Source organism: Neolamprologus brichardi, chromosome 4, assembly GCF_056152115.1.
Source record: "Neolamprologus brichardi isolate AB-2024 chromosome 4, ASM5615211v1, whole genome shotgun sequence".
NCBI classification, from domain to species: Eukaryota; Metazoa; Chordata; class Actinopteri; order Cichliformes; family Cichlidae; genus Neolamprologus; species Neolamprologus brichardi.
In genome coordinates, this window is record NC_142107.1 from 17,935,629 (window position 1) to 17,952,030 (window position 16,402).

Genomic DNA, 16,402 nt, shown 5'->3' on the forward strand with positions numbered 1-16,402 from the left:
TTTACAAAAGTGCACTGTAATGCATAGTCAATTCTCAATCGATCTTAAATGATTCCCTTATTACTAAAATAGATTTAAGCCATTTAGCTTATCATGAATGAGATAGCACTGCTTCCTGTTGTCCATAAGATGGCAACAAACATTAAGTAAATGGTTGTGAGGATAAAAACAACTTTTAAGAGTTGTTATCTTGTTGTTGTTATTTTTACTGCAAATTTTCCCCGATTTGTAAAGCAGATCATTTGTGCACAGATGTGCCTGACATTATCTTTTCTTGTGAAGTGCTTTCACTATGAGAGAGTAAAGTCCATGCATCCTCATTAGCATAGACTTTGAATGAACTTGTCATTAGAGCAGAGAAAGGGCAGCCGTTTTTTAAAAATATATATATATATATTTTCTAATTGACTTCAGCCCCTCACCAGTCATTGTAATGGTATGTCTTAATAAACCTTTAGCATGCAGCCACAAAAACATACCTGCAGTGCATCAAAGGTCCACTCAGGCGTCTTGGAGATGACCTGGGATAGGCCGCTAATTAATGGCAGAGAGCTTTACAGCAAACTTCAAATGAGCAAAGATCAGAAAAAAAAGAGAATCAGTGGTTTTGTACTACGTTTGTCACTGGTCTAAATGACGTCCAGAGGACTGATGGGATGGATGGCACAGGACAATATAAAAGACACTCATTCTACCCCTGGGACCAGATGACTTCCCTTCAGACAACAGAGCAGATGTTGTGGTTCCCCACCAAGTTTCAACAAGCTGCTGGGATGGAAATGAATAACAAGGTAAGAAGACAGCTTCATTTTTTTTGTTTGTTTGTTTCAAATTTTCATGGTTTTACTTTGCTGATTTGTTTTGTTTGTTCTTTTTAATTGCTTTTTCTACATTAGCATCCTTTTGTGCTGCTAAAGGTATAAGCAGTCTACTGAAAAACAATTTGGGATATTTGGTATCAGTTATTCAATTCTCAAGTGTAGTGGAGGAATACATTTAATGCATTTTACTGTAAATATTTAACTGACCGTTTCCTACTGAATGTGGTTTTATCATGTCACTAAGCTCCAACGATAAATATATATGTACATTTATTATACAGCATCTTCTCTTCTGTAACCCTGGAGTGAGGGGATAAAAATAAATAGAAGAATAGAAATAATTTCCCTATGATATAGGATAAATAACTAATTATGCCTGGCTATATACATATATGTTCAGGCTTATAAACTTTATCATTAAATGGGGGCTGTTTGTATTGTACGTAATGCAATGTTGGTTAAAATTTAAGCTTACCAACATGTTGGGCATGTTGACACTGACTGACTAGTGCTTTAGGTTTATTATCATTGTTTATAATAGATTTCAGTATTATTTTATTATAAATTCATTGATTTATATTTATTATGCATTGGAATTGTCTATTCAATTTCATATTAATTCACATTTACATGTACTTCATGCACTCTGTATTTTCTGTTATTTAATCATACCTCTTTAATCCTAAAAATCATATTTTTAATCTGACCAGAAAGCCATGGTATTGGTCTTGCTGCTGCTACTGTCTCAGCTGGCCTGTGACGCTCACAGCGTGCCTGAGTGCTGCAGAGAACCGTCTCGTCCCTGCCGCCTTTATGTGTTGCTGTGTCGCTCAGGCAACAAGGGACCGGGTGGAGTCCTCACGGATGATGCGTCCGCTGGGATCCTCACTCTGGGCAAACGAAAAGAGGACGAGTATCGCTTTCAGAGCCGACTCCAACAGCTCCTACAAGGCTCCAGGAACCAAGCAGCAGGGATTCTGACAATGGGGAAGAGAACCAGAGAGAGAGCTGGGGAGCAGTACATGGACTGGATGGCTCAATCTGGAACGACCATTATGACTCCCCTGCCTGTTTGAAACTAATTGAGTAAAACCAGGGACGCTGTTTAAATGAAAAAAGTCACATCTTCCACCAAATGTATACATTTTTTTTCCCTCAGAAATAATGTGAATTTGAATGTGATCTCCAAATTTTAGGAAAAATGTTCTATATTGTACATATATGTAAAAGGGTCTGTGATCTAATAAAAAAGAATCAAAGCTGATCAACTGTTAACTTTCATGACTATATACAAAGGTGACAAACACTCAATTTTATTTTCTGGAATAAGTTAAGCATTTGATAGACATCACATATAGTAATGATCATTTCTTGGGTGATGGGAGGAATATGGGATAATAAGCACACTGTGGAAGACACCCAGAGATTAAAAATAGATAATCAAAATTTATCCACGTGAAAATCCCTGATGAATGCCTGAATCCAGCCAAAAAATAAAAACAACCTTCGTGTTAGTCTATAAGCACAATCCATCAGCCACACCCAAGGTAAATAGTAACCAGCCACCAGTGCATGTAGGGTGCTTCAGGTTTCTTAAATTTAATTTTGCTTCATCTAAGTGTAGTATGGTGAAAAGATATGATCCCTGTAGCTATAGGGAGAATAAAACATAAAGCACAAACTGTTTTTTTTAACTGCTTCCTTGCCAGGTATTAAAGGAATAGACTTCCAAGGTAGTCTGCCGATTTGAAATATTGGAACAGACACATGCCTCCCTGTATTGCTCGCAATCATTGCCAGGCACCTGACTCAAACTCAGTCCGGCTGGTGGCTTTTTAAAGGATTTTTTATATCTGCCCAACTGACACAGATGAATATAAATCTCAAATCTGTCCAACAGAAAGTACCTCTAATTAAAACAAACAAAAACAAAACTGTTTGTGATTAAAAATAGAAATTTTCATGGGTATGAATTTATATGCGTAACTAATATAGTGGATTTGTGTGCACAACAGCTTTATGCAACCATATGGAGTCGAGAGGAAATGCTAATAAGTGACGATGAAACATAAAGAACCAGTGAAATCTGCTATTTCGAGGTCAGTTTGTGTGTATAGGTTTTTCCTGCATCTTCTACAGCAACTACCTGCGTGGGTGTTTGTTGATGCATGGGGAGTAAAGGAAATGTGAAATAGAGGTGGCGATACAGACAGCAGCCTGTTAGATTCTTCAAGCACATCAACAAAAAGCCTAGCAGCAAATTAACTGTTATTACACTGAGCAAAAACGTGAATTGCTTGATGCTGTGCTTTATTCAACTTGACCTCTACCCTCATGTGTCAAAAGAAGGGCTGATAAAAACACAGAATCTTTCCAGAGATGCCAAAGAAGATAATCAGTTGCTTTCTTCCGCAGCAAACAAAATGTGCACACACACCTCCCTTTCTGTGTTATTAACGCGGGATCCAGCTGTACCTCAGAAAAATGATTGGTAATTTAAGTGAGAAGTCTAAGCAACAGAAAATCCTCTTCTGCCTCCCATTGTGGAGTTTCACAAGATAGAGGTGAGAGCGTGAGAAAGCAAGAGATGGAAGAAAAAGGAAAGTTATTTCTAATAACTTCTCTGGGGAGAAGGCAAGGTTTTATGTGAGAAAGAAAGTGAAGGCAAGAGATATTTCATAAATTGGATAGAACGGGGGATGGTTCAAGCTTTTTTCTATGAGAGAGAGGGAGCGAGAGAGACGGGGAGGGAGGGAGCGAGAGAGGCTGGGGACTCAGTGGCAAGATTCATGGAGAGTGGAGTTACACTGACTGAGGAGCAGCTGAGACTTTGCTGTGATACTGGAGCAGTGCTGAGCACAGAGCGATGCACAACTGAACCTGAATACTTCTGACTCAGCTTTAGAGCTTTAGCACGGAAAACCTCTGAATTTTCCTTCAAAGAAGAAATGGAAAACTCTGTGATACATTTTAGTAGTTTTATCCACTCAATATAGAATATATAAAACTTCCACTCCACTGAAGAGTTAGAAGAAAACTCAAGAAGCGGTGTTGAAAGTCTAATTTGGGTCTTCTATAGGGAATGGTGGCAAACTAATTGAAACTAGGACTCTGCGACCTTTTTTTTTCTGGTGAAAGATGCCTGTAATGAAGGGCCTCCTTGCTCCACAAAATACCTTCTTGGACACCATTGCCAACCACTTTGATGGAACTCGTAAGTATTTTGGGGAGAGGGGATCACTTTGCATTAATGCAGATTTTTTAAAAGAATGCTGATAATTACATTTCTGATGAATATACATGAATAGTACATCGATTAACCTGCAGACCAAGTATTCGGAATGTGCGACTGATATTGTTGGACAAGTCAAACTGCTAGTCCCCGCAGATTTTGATCAGTATGTGTTCTTCTTAAAATGTGTATTACTTATATTGAAAGAAATGGTATATAATACATTTATATATGAAACATGTTGGCTGCAAAAGGTCAATCAATTTTAAAGATGAAGCTTTCCCAGCTTGCGTTTAGGATTTTTGCCTTTGGCATTTCTGTAACCCAATTTAGGACTGTGACAGGCACTGATAAACACTGCTGTCAATCAATATGTCTAACAGTAGTGAGATCCCATTTAATATGTTAGAGCTGAAGAGACACTTGTTGAGATGATGTGTTGCTTGTTAGACTATTTCCCTGTTGAGAATAATGTCAAGGTCTTTCTCAACAGCAAACAACAAAAAAAAAAGGCAAATCAAATTATTCATGAGCAACATTAAAGTTGTAGAGCTAAAGTCTGGCATCTTTCTTTCAGTTTGAAATCTACCAAAAAAGAAGGAAAAATAAATAAATAATGAATAATAATAAAAATATATGAGCTTTTTAAAAAGTTACTGAAAATCTATTGTTTATTATAAGACCGGCTCAGCACTGTGTCGTTAATTAAATAACTATGTGCGGCAGTTACAGAATGATGCTAATAACTGTGAAAACACTACAGGATTTAAACACTAGACTTTGCTGAATAATTAATCCTGATTAAATACCAGCTCTAATAAAACATATTACTTTTTAGCATTTAATTACAGCTATTAAAGTTTCAAATGAAAATGTAGCTTATGCACCAAGCGCTTGACATGATTTGATTTTTGCTCATTATGCGAAACTAATGCAATGTAAAGCTAATATTTACATGTGCTTGGATTACTAAGAAAGCGCAATTATGTTTCCAGTCTTATGTAACCTAGCATGAGATGAAGAGGCAGATTAACAGTCTCACTCTACAGCACATAGAATATTGTTGTTTCTGGGTAATAAGTGGCTTTTCTTCTTTTCTTGCTTGTTATGCCTCAGAAGCAAAGAAATGAAACAACATTCTCACACTATAACACTTAATATACAGAAAGAAAAATCTTATTACCTTGGCATATGGAACAGATCCACCTGGTTACACCCACTCAAACACATATGAACAATACCAGGCATGGAAAGTTACATCTTACATCAAGTATCCAAGCATGTCAGTTTTACTCTACATCAGATTTAGTGAAAAAAAAAGAAATACATCAACAATATATATATATATTTTTCAGAAAACAAGAAAAGTGGTGCACTCGCCATTGAAAATTCTCCATCTGTTGTCTGAGGTTTTTTGCCTTCACCTTCACATCCGCAGAAAGCAGATATAGAATTGCATTTACACATATCTGGGCAGCAAACATGTTTTCATTATCTGGCAGCCACAGTGCCTCTGTATGTGAGTCGTGCGTCGGTGGACTGATCAAGTCACTGAGTAGGATGTAAAAGGATCAACTGACAAGAGGTGGCTTCAGCATAACGCTGCAGGAATCCAGGAATAGTTGAAAAATATGTGTTAATTGATTTGAAAGTGTTGGATCATATACTGTGAGGGTGACTGAATATAGGCAGTATGATCCTGACATGAGAGCAGAGAGATTAATTTAGATGAATTACTGCATATGCAAGAGACAGAGCCAATCAAATATAATTTGAGGTGTGGTTCAGTCAACCTGTGAAATCAGGAAAAGTTTACTTTTTCATCTAGTCGGTACTGATCTTAATTGACAATTTTAAAGCTTTCAGAATAATATTCATTAGATATATGTGCACTGTAGCCTGTAGAAGCAAAAGGAGTCTATCAAACATGTGTTTGTTTTTCTGCTGAAATTGCAGTTTTCTCCTCCCCACGTTCTGATGTGGATAGTTAGCAATACTAAATGCATCTGAATCAACAAATGCTTGCATTTTAACAATGTTTTTGCAGTGATTCACATCATTTTGAGGTTTGATGACTGTCGGTGTTAACCTGGTCATGGCATGTTGACCCAATTGCTATTCAAACCTTTTGTTTGTGAGGGGTGGCTAGTCAAAAGAAAGTCAGAGTAGCTTTAAGACTGCGGGCTTGCACCAATATAAGATAAATTAAGGTTATTTCAACTGTAAATCATGCACAGCTTGTCCAATAATGTCCAAAAATACAAATGTGGTGCAGGAGATTATCGTAGCAGGTCCCCTTTGAGCAAGTGGAACATTACCATTTTTTTCCTGCACAAATTGCCATGGCAACATAGGCGCAGGAAGATCTTAATTTAGCTTCTTGTGAGATTAAGTGCACACACTTCAGGTGAAAAAATCAAATAAATAAAAAAACCTTCGCTAATTGCACATGTCTTCTTCTGGAGGCAACACTTTGTTAGCACCCTTTAGTGATGCTGGCAATTATTTTGTGGTTGAAAAATCATTTAAAATACAATACCGTATGACAGCATGCATCTGAATAAACTGCTATTATCAGTCTCTGTTTACTTTCCAAGCTGTAGAGAGAACACAAAGCATCAGCCTCATTATATCTGGCCGCAGTACAGGTGCTTGGTGCTGTCCTTGCAGCTATATCATCATTGGAGTGCTTCGCTACATAAGCAAACAAAGAACTTTGGGGGGATTAAATTTGCTGGCATCAAAGTGTGTTTGAATGAACAAATAAAAGATGACATATCAGTGTGCTCAGTCTATTTGTCTAAATATTGATGGGTTGGACAACTGAAAGCACACTTCCATTAGTCATTGAATGATGAAGACATCTGGTTGTTGCGTCCCTTTACAATAGAGTCTAAACTGCATCACCCCAAACAGTTTATTTCTATATATCAGTTTGTAACTTAAAGAACTGGGCAAGTTGGGTAAGCTATTCTATTTTCCACCTTTTTGACAGGTGATACACAAAGAAAAGCTATTCTTACACTGTTATTTAATTATTAATTATTAATTATTTGGCAACAATGATAAGAGCTTTTGTTGGTGGAGTAAAGATGTAATGTACAGTCTGTCAAGCAGGGCGGTGGCAGCATCTTACTATGGGGCTGTTTTCCATTCACATTGTCAGTGGACTGATTCTTATATAGTACTTTTCTGCTCTCACAGAGCACTCGAAGCATCCCTCATTCACACACCTTCGACTTGGGGTTAGTATCTTTCCCAAGTATATTTAGCATACAGACTGGAGCAGCAAGGGATTAAACCACCAACCTTCCAACCAGTAGTTGACCCGCTCTACCTCTTGAGCTACAGCCACCCTGACTGATTGTGAAGTGAATGAAAAAATAAAAAAGGACTTTAACTTCACCTCAAATCAACAATTAGAGGTTTGAAAAGATGTTTGCACACAAAATTGGCTTTGGAATTTATAAAGTAGGCTAACATTAAACTTCTGGATAGCATTCCCAAAAACCCTAACCTAAACTTTGCTCATAAATTGTGCCGGGTCCATGCCAGAAAATCAGTCAGTTTAAATGAACTCCACCAATTCCGCATAGTTTGGTGGAAATGTAACTGAAATTTTTGGTTAACAGGACAAAACATTTTGGAAAATATTCATCAGTGCAATGTCTAATGATTGAAAATGATTTAGAACCAGAGCCTCACTGAGGTCCTGGGACCAGCTGGCACTCTGCATATATTCTTGGACTTAATGCTCACCAGCAGCAAACTTCAAAGCTCTCTTTGATGTACACTAGATAACTGCCAACTTCAGGGTTCTGAGCTGAAAATACAAAGAATGACTCAGATAGGAAAAGTTACTTTTTGTGCTTCAAGAGAACTTGTATTTAAAAAAATATGTTAAAAACATTATACTTGACACATTAAAATGTTTTCTTTCAGAACTGCAGCTATATACTTTGGATGCATCTATGCACTTCCTACTGTTCGGTTCGCCATGTCTGTTTCTCCAGGTCACACAATAACTTTACCTGATTTTTGATCTTTTTATTTTCCTCACAGACTGTAACTTTCTCCTGGGAAATACTCAGGGGAGCTGTGGATACCCCATTGTCTACTGCTCCGATGGCTTTTGTGAGTTAACCGGCTTTGTTCGAACAGAGGTGATGCAGAAAGCCTGCACGTGTCGTTTCCTTCACGGGGCTGAGACCAGTGAAAATGTGATTCAACAGGTAGACAAAGCCCTGGAAGGCCAGCAGGAATACCAAGGAGAAGTCTGTTTTTATAGGAAAAATGGTGAGAATCACAGACACTCACGGCAACAAAAAAAATTGTTATTTCATCAGTATTAGAGATATAATCATCATTTTGTTGAATTACTGTCTCTGTAATAACATTTTTAATACTCCCAGGAAATCAATTCTGGTGCCTCCTGGATATTGTACCAATTAAAAATGAGAAAGGTGAGGTTGTGCTGTTCCTGTTATCCTTGAAAGATGTCAGCGAATCACATGGGAAAAAACATCGCTGTACTCAAAGAGACGGTGAGGCCTGGCTGCTTGCGTTTCTTTAGTTTTTAACAAAAGCACTTATTTTTTTGTGTCATTTAATGTGCATTTTTTGGCATAATTTACACACAATTTTATTTAGTGTGTATTATTTTCCTTACAGGAATGTTAGAGGCTGCTGACCAGAGAAGAAAAAGTGGACAATCACACTTTTTTCAAAGTAGAGAGAGAGGGAGGACCATTCTACACCACTTGAACAGGCTGTTCACCAAGAGGAACAAGAAGAAGTTGCCCAATGTGAGAGCAAACCACTGGCTTAGAAATAAATACATAAAACTAAAGCACCGTTTTGCACTTTTACTAGCTAAACATTTACACTCAACAACAAAGCGGTCCTTTATATGCTAATAATCGGGTAACCCTGAGTCAGGTGAGTTTTGCATTTAGTGCCAAGGTACGTACTTTGTGTACCAGATAGGGGCAGTTGGCCCCATTCAAACAGCTGTGATGATGATGATGTGTCATACTTTTAGTGCCCTTCAAGAATTAAAGTACTTGCAAACACAGTCCGGGCACTTGAGATTTGCAGGCTTGTAAAATTAGCTTACTCTCTCCATCTGTGTCATCACTATGCCACCAAGCAAGGATATCAAAGCAGTGCTGATTTGAAGTCTAAAGCTGAATGACTTGTTATCTTTTCAGAGTGTGTTCCAGAAACCGTCCCTGCCCGAGTACAAGGTGGCAGCTGTGAAGAGGTCCCGCTTTATCCTGCTGCACTACAGCATGTTCAAGGCTCTGTGGGACTGGTTAATCCTTCTGGCAACTTTCTATGTCGCAGTCACAGTGCCTTACAACGTCTGCTTTGTCAGCCATGATGAGGGCGGTGACCATCGGCCACTTGTCAGCCGCAGTACCATAGGCAGTGACATTGCTGTAGAGATGCTCTTCATTCTTGGTATAATATATTTGAATTTATTGAAAAAATAAGGATGCAGTAGTATAACCTTTAATTTTTTTTTAGGTAAAATTGAAATACTCAAAACCTTAAACAAATGAAAATGTTTTTCTAAGAGGTTCTACTCTGCAAGCTACTAGTCTCTTCTACATGTTACTTACATTATGAAGAGACAACAATGTTAAGTTTAAATGAAGAAACATATTCCCCAGTGCAGCTGCAGTAGTTTCCCTGGCAATGGCTAACACACGACTACCTCCTACTTTTTCTCACCCACTCAGGCTGTCTTCGTTGCCCTAGGTTAGAAATCATAATTAGATTTCTCTCACGTCGTCCCATTTTTCCTCCAAAGAATGTGCGATAGCACATGTGCCACGAGGCTCGCTGACTTCCTGTGTCTCAACAAGTTTGTCTGGGTACATCACAAAATTAGCTCACCTGGTAACACGTTTTTCCTTTTTTTCTTTCATTTAAACTCATCCTCAGTTCAGTCTTACTGAAATTAAACAAACAGTCGCCTTTTCAGTGTACAAAAGAGAGTTGGGTTTATTGCCAGGGAAACCTTGCATTAACTGCTTTGTGCTTCTTGTGCTGCAAATTCTATTTGTCCTTGCAACATGCAGCTTGATATTTTTCTTTGTTTAACATTGTTGGGCTGCACCCCCCCCCCCCCCCCTTACTCATAGAATCTGTGCAACTTTAATTAGCACTATTTAATTATTTGCCGAAATAAGGCTTTGTATCCTAATATCCCGCTGTCTTCTTGAGCTATATTGTTGTAATGTATATTATTTTATATATTAACTGCCCTGGCTATGACTCTAGTGAAATCTTGTTTTCTTTATTCTGGTTTGTCATCTTTCACTTTTGTTTTTTACTTTACTGTTCCTTTTCAGATATTCTCCTGAATTTCCGTACCACCTTTGTGAGTCAGTCAGGTCAGGTGGTGTACGACACCCGATCCATCTGCCTCCATTATTGCACTACCTGGTTCTTTGTAGATCTGATTGCAGCACTCCCCTTTGACCTTCTCTATGCTTTCAACATTACAGTGGTAAGACTTTTATTCCAGATACGTGAAAATCTAAAATGACCTTTGTTTTATACTTTCCAGTGTCTTTAAATGGACTAACTTTAAGCCTATAGTGAGTAATGCTATAGTGCTATTTCCCCCAGAGAAGAGAGTGGAGATGATTATCCTTCTACATTCATGCCCTTCACTGAACATTCTTGTTAGTCTGCTTGCTTCGACACTAGTACTTCTCATGGATTAGTCTTAGTTTGCCAAAGGCAACCTCAGCTGACGCACAAAGTCATCTCCCTAACTGTATTTCTGTTTTGCTCGACGTCCGCTGCAAACTCTCCAGCTATTACGCTGTTCTAACTTTGATTGTATTTGATGGTACTAACAGAGAAGTGGGGATGTGTCACAAGTTAAACACACTCATGCAGATCCTTGAACGGCAAAACTACTAAATAAACTAATCTGCATCTTTGATGTTGTACTTTTCCACTCCTTTTCCAGACTTCATTGGTGCACCTGCTGAAAACAATCCGTCTGCTGCGCTTGCTGCGGCTGTTACAAAAACTGGATCGATATTCTCAGTACAGCGCTGTAGTCCTGACCCTGCTCATGTCTGTGTTTGCACTGCTTGCTCATTGGATGGCTTGTGTCTGGTATATCATTGGACGCAAGGAGATAGAAAGCGGTGACCCAGTAACCTGGGACATAGGTGAGGACACTGCAGTTTTGTTTGAATAGTCCCACACAGTTAAAAGTATAATATTCTCCCTCACTAGTTTGCTATACTGAGACAGATTAGGTGTCTTTTTTTGGCAACATCGCCGTGTCAGTGCTGCACATCTCTGCTAATGCTTGAATGCTTCAGCATCATTTCATCCCCTAGCTTGTTTCCTCAGAGGAAGTGTAGGTCAAGAAATGATTGCATTATATCACCAGTAACACATTATGTCATTCTATATTATATCGTGTATTATATCACCTACGACAGCAGAAAAGTTCATCCATTAAAAAAGAATAACAAAAAAATTAAAACATTATTCTATCATTAGTTTAATCACTCAGATAGACCTACGTAACAACCTTCTCACCTCTTCCACCAGGTTGGCTTCAGGAGCTGGGAAAACGTCTGGAGACGCCGTACATCAACAGCACCGTGGGTGGTCCATCCTTGCCTAGCGCCTACATTGCTTCTCTCTATTTCACCCTCAGCAGCCTCACAAGTGTCGGTTTTGGGAATGTGTGCGCCAATACAGATGCAGAGAAAATCTTCTCCATCTGCATTATGCTGATGGGAGGTGAGCTTAAAGGACATGGCAGGAAATTCCCAACTATATGAAAAATGTTTCAAGAATGTCCCCATATTTCTGCCTCTGTCACCTCCAGCCCTGATGCATGCAGTAGTCTTTGGCAACGTGACTGCCATCATCCAGCGCATGTACTCACGTCGCTCCCTCTACCACACCCGCATGAAGGATCTCAAGGACTTCATCCGTGTGCATCGGCTACCTCAACAGCTCAAGCAAAGGATGTTGGAGTACTTTCAGGCCACCTGGTCTGTCAACAATGGAATCAACACCAATGAGGTGGGTAAAGAATCACACTTTAGCCGTGTTCCCCTGGCTCTTTGTGTTTAGGAAAAAATATTTGCTTGGACATAATAAGTTATTTTTCTGGCAGAATGCATCATTTTTAATATGTAGCTGAAGAATATGTCTATTCTCTTTGGATATTGGTTATTCTACACTCAGAAATGCCATTCTTAAAATATGGGGCACCTCAGATTCTCTGGAGTCTTATTCCAGTTCTTTAAGTAGATAGTCCTTTTTTGCAAATAGAATTTTAGCATACTGCCAGAGCCTATCTAGGAGAAGTTCCTGTAATTACAAGGGTTGGAGCTGAAATAGAGAGAGCACTCATTAACACCCCCAACCATCAGTATCCTCAGATAATTAATTCAGTGTTGAAGGTAACAGAGAGAACCACTGGTTTCTGAGAACATGCTGGCAGCATTATCATGTCTTTAAAAACACAGTCTGCCCTTTTTTTATTTGTTTAATTTAGAAGTGGTTAACCATACCATATCTGTAGGCTTCTTAGCACTATTGCATAGTCAAATATCTCTAAGTAATTGTCTAAAACAAAAAGATTGAAGTGTTTTAAAAGGAGAGTACCTGGTGATTTTTGACTACAAGAGGAGGGGCAGACTTTGCAGGAAACACGTAAATGCAGTACTGCAATATTCCAGTTTTATCAAGCCGAAATGTAGCAAGACAAGAAGGCAGTGGAGTTTTGTTTCTGTGAGAAGAATATCTGGGTGAACAATGAGCTGATAATTACAAGTACTTAAAAAAGAGGGTAATTTGTGTCTTGCTCTATATGCATTTAAGTACCGAACGGTGGTTAACTATTAAATAGCGGTTCTTATTTTTATCGTGTCCTCGCTCTTAGCTGTTACATGACTTCCCAGATGAACTGCGAGCTGACATTACCATGCATCTGAACAAAGACATACTGCAGCTGCCTGTGTTTGAGCGAGCCAGCAGAGGGTGTCTGCGCTCCCTCTCCCTCCACATCAAAACTTCCTTCTGTGCACCAGGGGAATATCTTATCCGCCAAGGAGATGCCCTACAAGCTAATTACTTTGTGTGCTCCGGTTCCCTGGAGGTTCTGAAAGATGGCATGGTCCTAGCGATCCTGGGTCAGTGTGCACCCAGTGTTTTAATGTTAATCTCATACAGATTTCTCTACATATTAGCTGTGTATTGACATATTACACATACTATGTTTATGTGACAATCCCTACAGGCAAAGGCGACCTCATAGGGGCTGACCTACCAGAGCATGACAAGGTGATCAAGACCAATGCAGATGTGAAGGCACTGACATACTGCGACTTGCAGTACATCAGTGTCAGGGCTTTGAGGGAGGTCCTGGGGCTTTATCCAGAGTACAGCAGTCGGTTCAGCTTGGACATCCACCACAATCTCACCTACAACTTGAGAGAAGGCAGTGAAGCTGATGTAAGACATTTACTTTGAAGCAATGGAATAAAACTGAGAATGAGACACATTCAAATGCACCACAATTCAGAATATGGTGTACAAACATACCTGTGCTATATGGAACACTTTACATGTTCAGTTTACAGTGTGAGTGTAATGCTTTGTTCATTTTCACTTCCGTGCCTTTAGGGAGTAACACGGTTTCAGCTGACACCCAGGCAGTCTCAGGTATGTCTGCCTCATTAGGATGATTAATTTAGCCTTGACATGCTTGATACAGCCATCAGTTAAATCTGTCTTAGCTTAAGGGATTAGTCTGGCTTGCATTGCATTTGAAAACTTAGAACTCTTGATAAATGTCATATAGCTATGAAAACTCTTAAAATGCCTTTTTTTTTAAAAATATAGCTGAAATAATAATGCTCCAGTTGCTGCTAGGTAACAGAGAGAAATGAAGCAAACAGCATGTACTATATATGGTTTCTACACTCCAGTCAACAAGAAAAACACTAAGCTTAATTAAAACTATCCTACAAAAGAAGTATTTCTGACACTATCAAAATCACTAGACTAAGAATTTTTGTAGCAAACAAATCTATTACCCAAACAAAAAGCATGCACAAATCCTAGCAATCAGCTTCATTGAGTTTTCCATCTTTTTTCTCCTCAGTTTATGGATCATAAACTACCCTATATCATTCAGGGAGCTGATGCAAAACATACAGATCACGTAAAATACTCTCAGCACCAGAGACTGCCTCTACTACAGAGTATGGGCAGCCCTGTCCATCAACCCTGCCTCAGCGCGTTGCTAGGCGAGGAGCTCCGGCACATCTGCGCACTGCAGCTCTGCCGATCACCTGCTCAGGGAAGCAGGGGTTGTAGTCCTTCCCCACAACCTTTTTTCAGTGAGGAGCTCTCACCATCTCCTTTACCCAGTCTTACCAGTGACCTAGACTTGAACCATCGGCCTGCCAAACTCATGCCATCCGGTTCTTGTATTAGTCCTCTGAACCTCAGCCCCAGGTGACCTATTCATTTTCCTTTGGTCAAATATCAATAATCTGTTTGCATATAATTAAATTAATATAACACCCATTTGTCTTACTGTCAGGGTCGTGGATGGAATTGAGGATAATGATCACACATTTCAGTTTAATATGGAACAGAGCGAGGCAAAGGCTAATGTTGCAGGTAAAGTGTCTGAAAACTGCATGATTAATGAGAAATTGTAAATATAAGCCTTTCTATTCAGGACTAGACATTAAATATAACCCAAAGTCGGGACAGATTAGATGAGTTTCTCACTTTTTTAAAAAAAAAAAAATCCTTTTTCAGATCGGTTACACATCTGTAGCCTGTTTCTTGAAACAGAAGAAGTGAGACAGAGCGTCAGCAAACTAAGCAAAGAGGTATGTTCCCTTATTAGGCAAAAGTGCTGCTCCTTGAAATATGCCCAAATGTGTTTTGTGAGGACACAGTAACCTTTACCTTTGACCAAATAAATCTAATCAGTTAATGCTTGAATTCATATCAACTTAACATGATAGCAGTTACAAATAAACAGTTAACAGTTTTGAATAAACAGTCATTATTTCTCATTCTTTCAGGTAAACAACTTAAACCAAGATGTTTCCAACCTTGCCAAGGAACTCCGTGACATAATACATTTTCTGCATTCTCATATGACAATGCTCCACAATAACTCTCCAGCTTCCACAAGTCCATGTGGCACTCAGGTGCTCCCCAACCCAAGTGTGACAACTTCTAGCCACTGGCAACCGGATGTCCCTTTAAATATCTCCACTGGGTTACCACCTGTTCATGAAATGATTAGCCATCCTGCTAGAAATATATGGCACTCCAGTGGAATACCCTCCCAGTGCACCAGTTCCGGCTTGCTGTACTCGTCAAGCACAATACCATCCTGTTCACACCTGGTCTGCTCTGACAGAGACACAACTCAGAGGCTTCAGTGCTTCTCTAGCCCTTTCCAAACACCCAGAACATCTCCAGGCTCTCCTTACATGACCTTCTCTCATGCCCATGGAGGTCCATCGCTCCTGGGCATCAGTTCTGCCTTCAGTGGCTACCCATTAAGTTGTCAGGCCTCACACGTGGTTAGTAGTGCAAAAACCCACAAGATAAGCAGCACCCACTCCTTATGTTCTACAGTAAACTGTGGCTACTCCCAGCCACCCCTAAGTGTTCAAACCAACTCGGATTCTTTACATAATCAGACCAAATCCCAGACACCTATACATTTATCCACCACTCCTTCAGCCCAACCACAGTATCACACTGCCTTTAGCTCTTTGACGCCATCAAGAGCCCACACTTTGATGTACACAGGATACGAGGACCAGCGAGGTACTGTCGAAGGCTCCAGACAGAATGATCCGGTAGGATCCAGTCCTGTCCACCAAACACAGGACCTGGCAAATTCTCTGATGGAGCAAGTACCAAACATGGACAGTAAAGCTTCGCTTTATAAAGAGAGGACAGAGACCATGGAGTCCACAGGAGACAGCATTCTTGATATGAAAGAAAGGCCACACTGATGACATCCCTATCTGGTTGTGCTATCAGCGAGTAAATAACAACGCTGATGTAATGTTTAGAGTACTTTGCCAAGAAATCTGGTGTGAAGTTTGAAATTAATAAATTGTTATTTAGGTAAGTTCTCAATCAACTATTGGAATCCAACTGCCACTACAGAATAAACCTTTTTTTTTTCCACTGATGGTTCTTGTGTTTTTATATGGCATTAATAATGTTTGTGAATTCTGGTTGAGATTATGTCATGGTCTGCATAGATCATAGCTGAAACAATCTTATTTTTCAGACCATACACTCTCAC

General features: G+C 39.4%; 2 protein-coding genes across 2 annotated transcripts; both read left to right on the forward strand.

Moving 5' to 3' along the window:
• The first annotated feature begins 656 nt into the window (after positions 1-656).
• On the forward strand, positions 657-1,897 carry hcrt (hypocretin (orexin) neuropeptide precursor). Its single transcript, XM_006798238.2, has 2 exons — positions 657-791; positions 1,532-1,897. The coding sequence occupies exons 1-2, from the start codon at positions 657-659 to the stop codon at positions 1,895-1,897; spliced, it is 501 nt and encodes a 166-aa protein (XP_006798301.2).
• Positions 1,898-3,959: 2,062 nt separating this feature from the next.
• On the forward strand, positions 3,960-16,167 carry kcnh4a (potassium voltage-gated channel, subfamily H (eag-related), member 4a). The gene is made up of 16 exons (XM_087839954.1): positions 3,960-4,035; positions 8,116-8,349; positions 8,466-8,597; positions 8,725-8,858; positions 9,264-9,516; positions 10,413-10,570; positions 11,042-11,249; positions 11,641-11,835; positions 11,924-12,123; positions 12,989-13,238; positions 13,346-13,560; positions 13,732-13,770; positions 14,213-14,568; positions 14,657-14,736; positions 14,881-14,954; positions 15,153-16,167. Exons 1-16 carry the CDS (start codon positions 3,960-3,962, stop codon positions 16,101-16,103), a joined length of 3,555 nt encoding a protein of 1,184 aa, XP_087696080.1. The 3' UTR covers positions 16,104-16,167.
• The last annotated feature ends 235 nt before the right edge of the window (positions 16,168-16,402 follow it).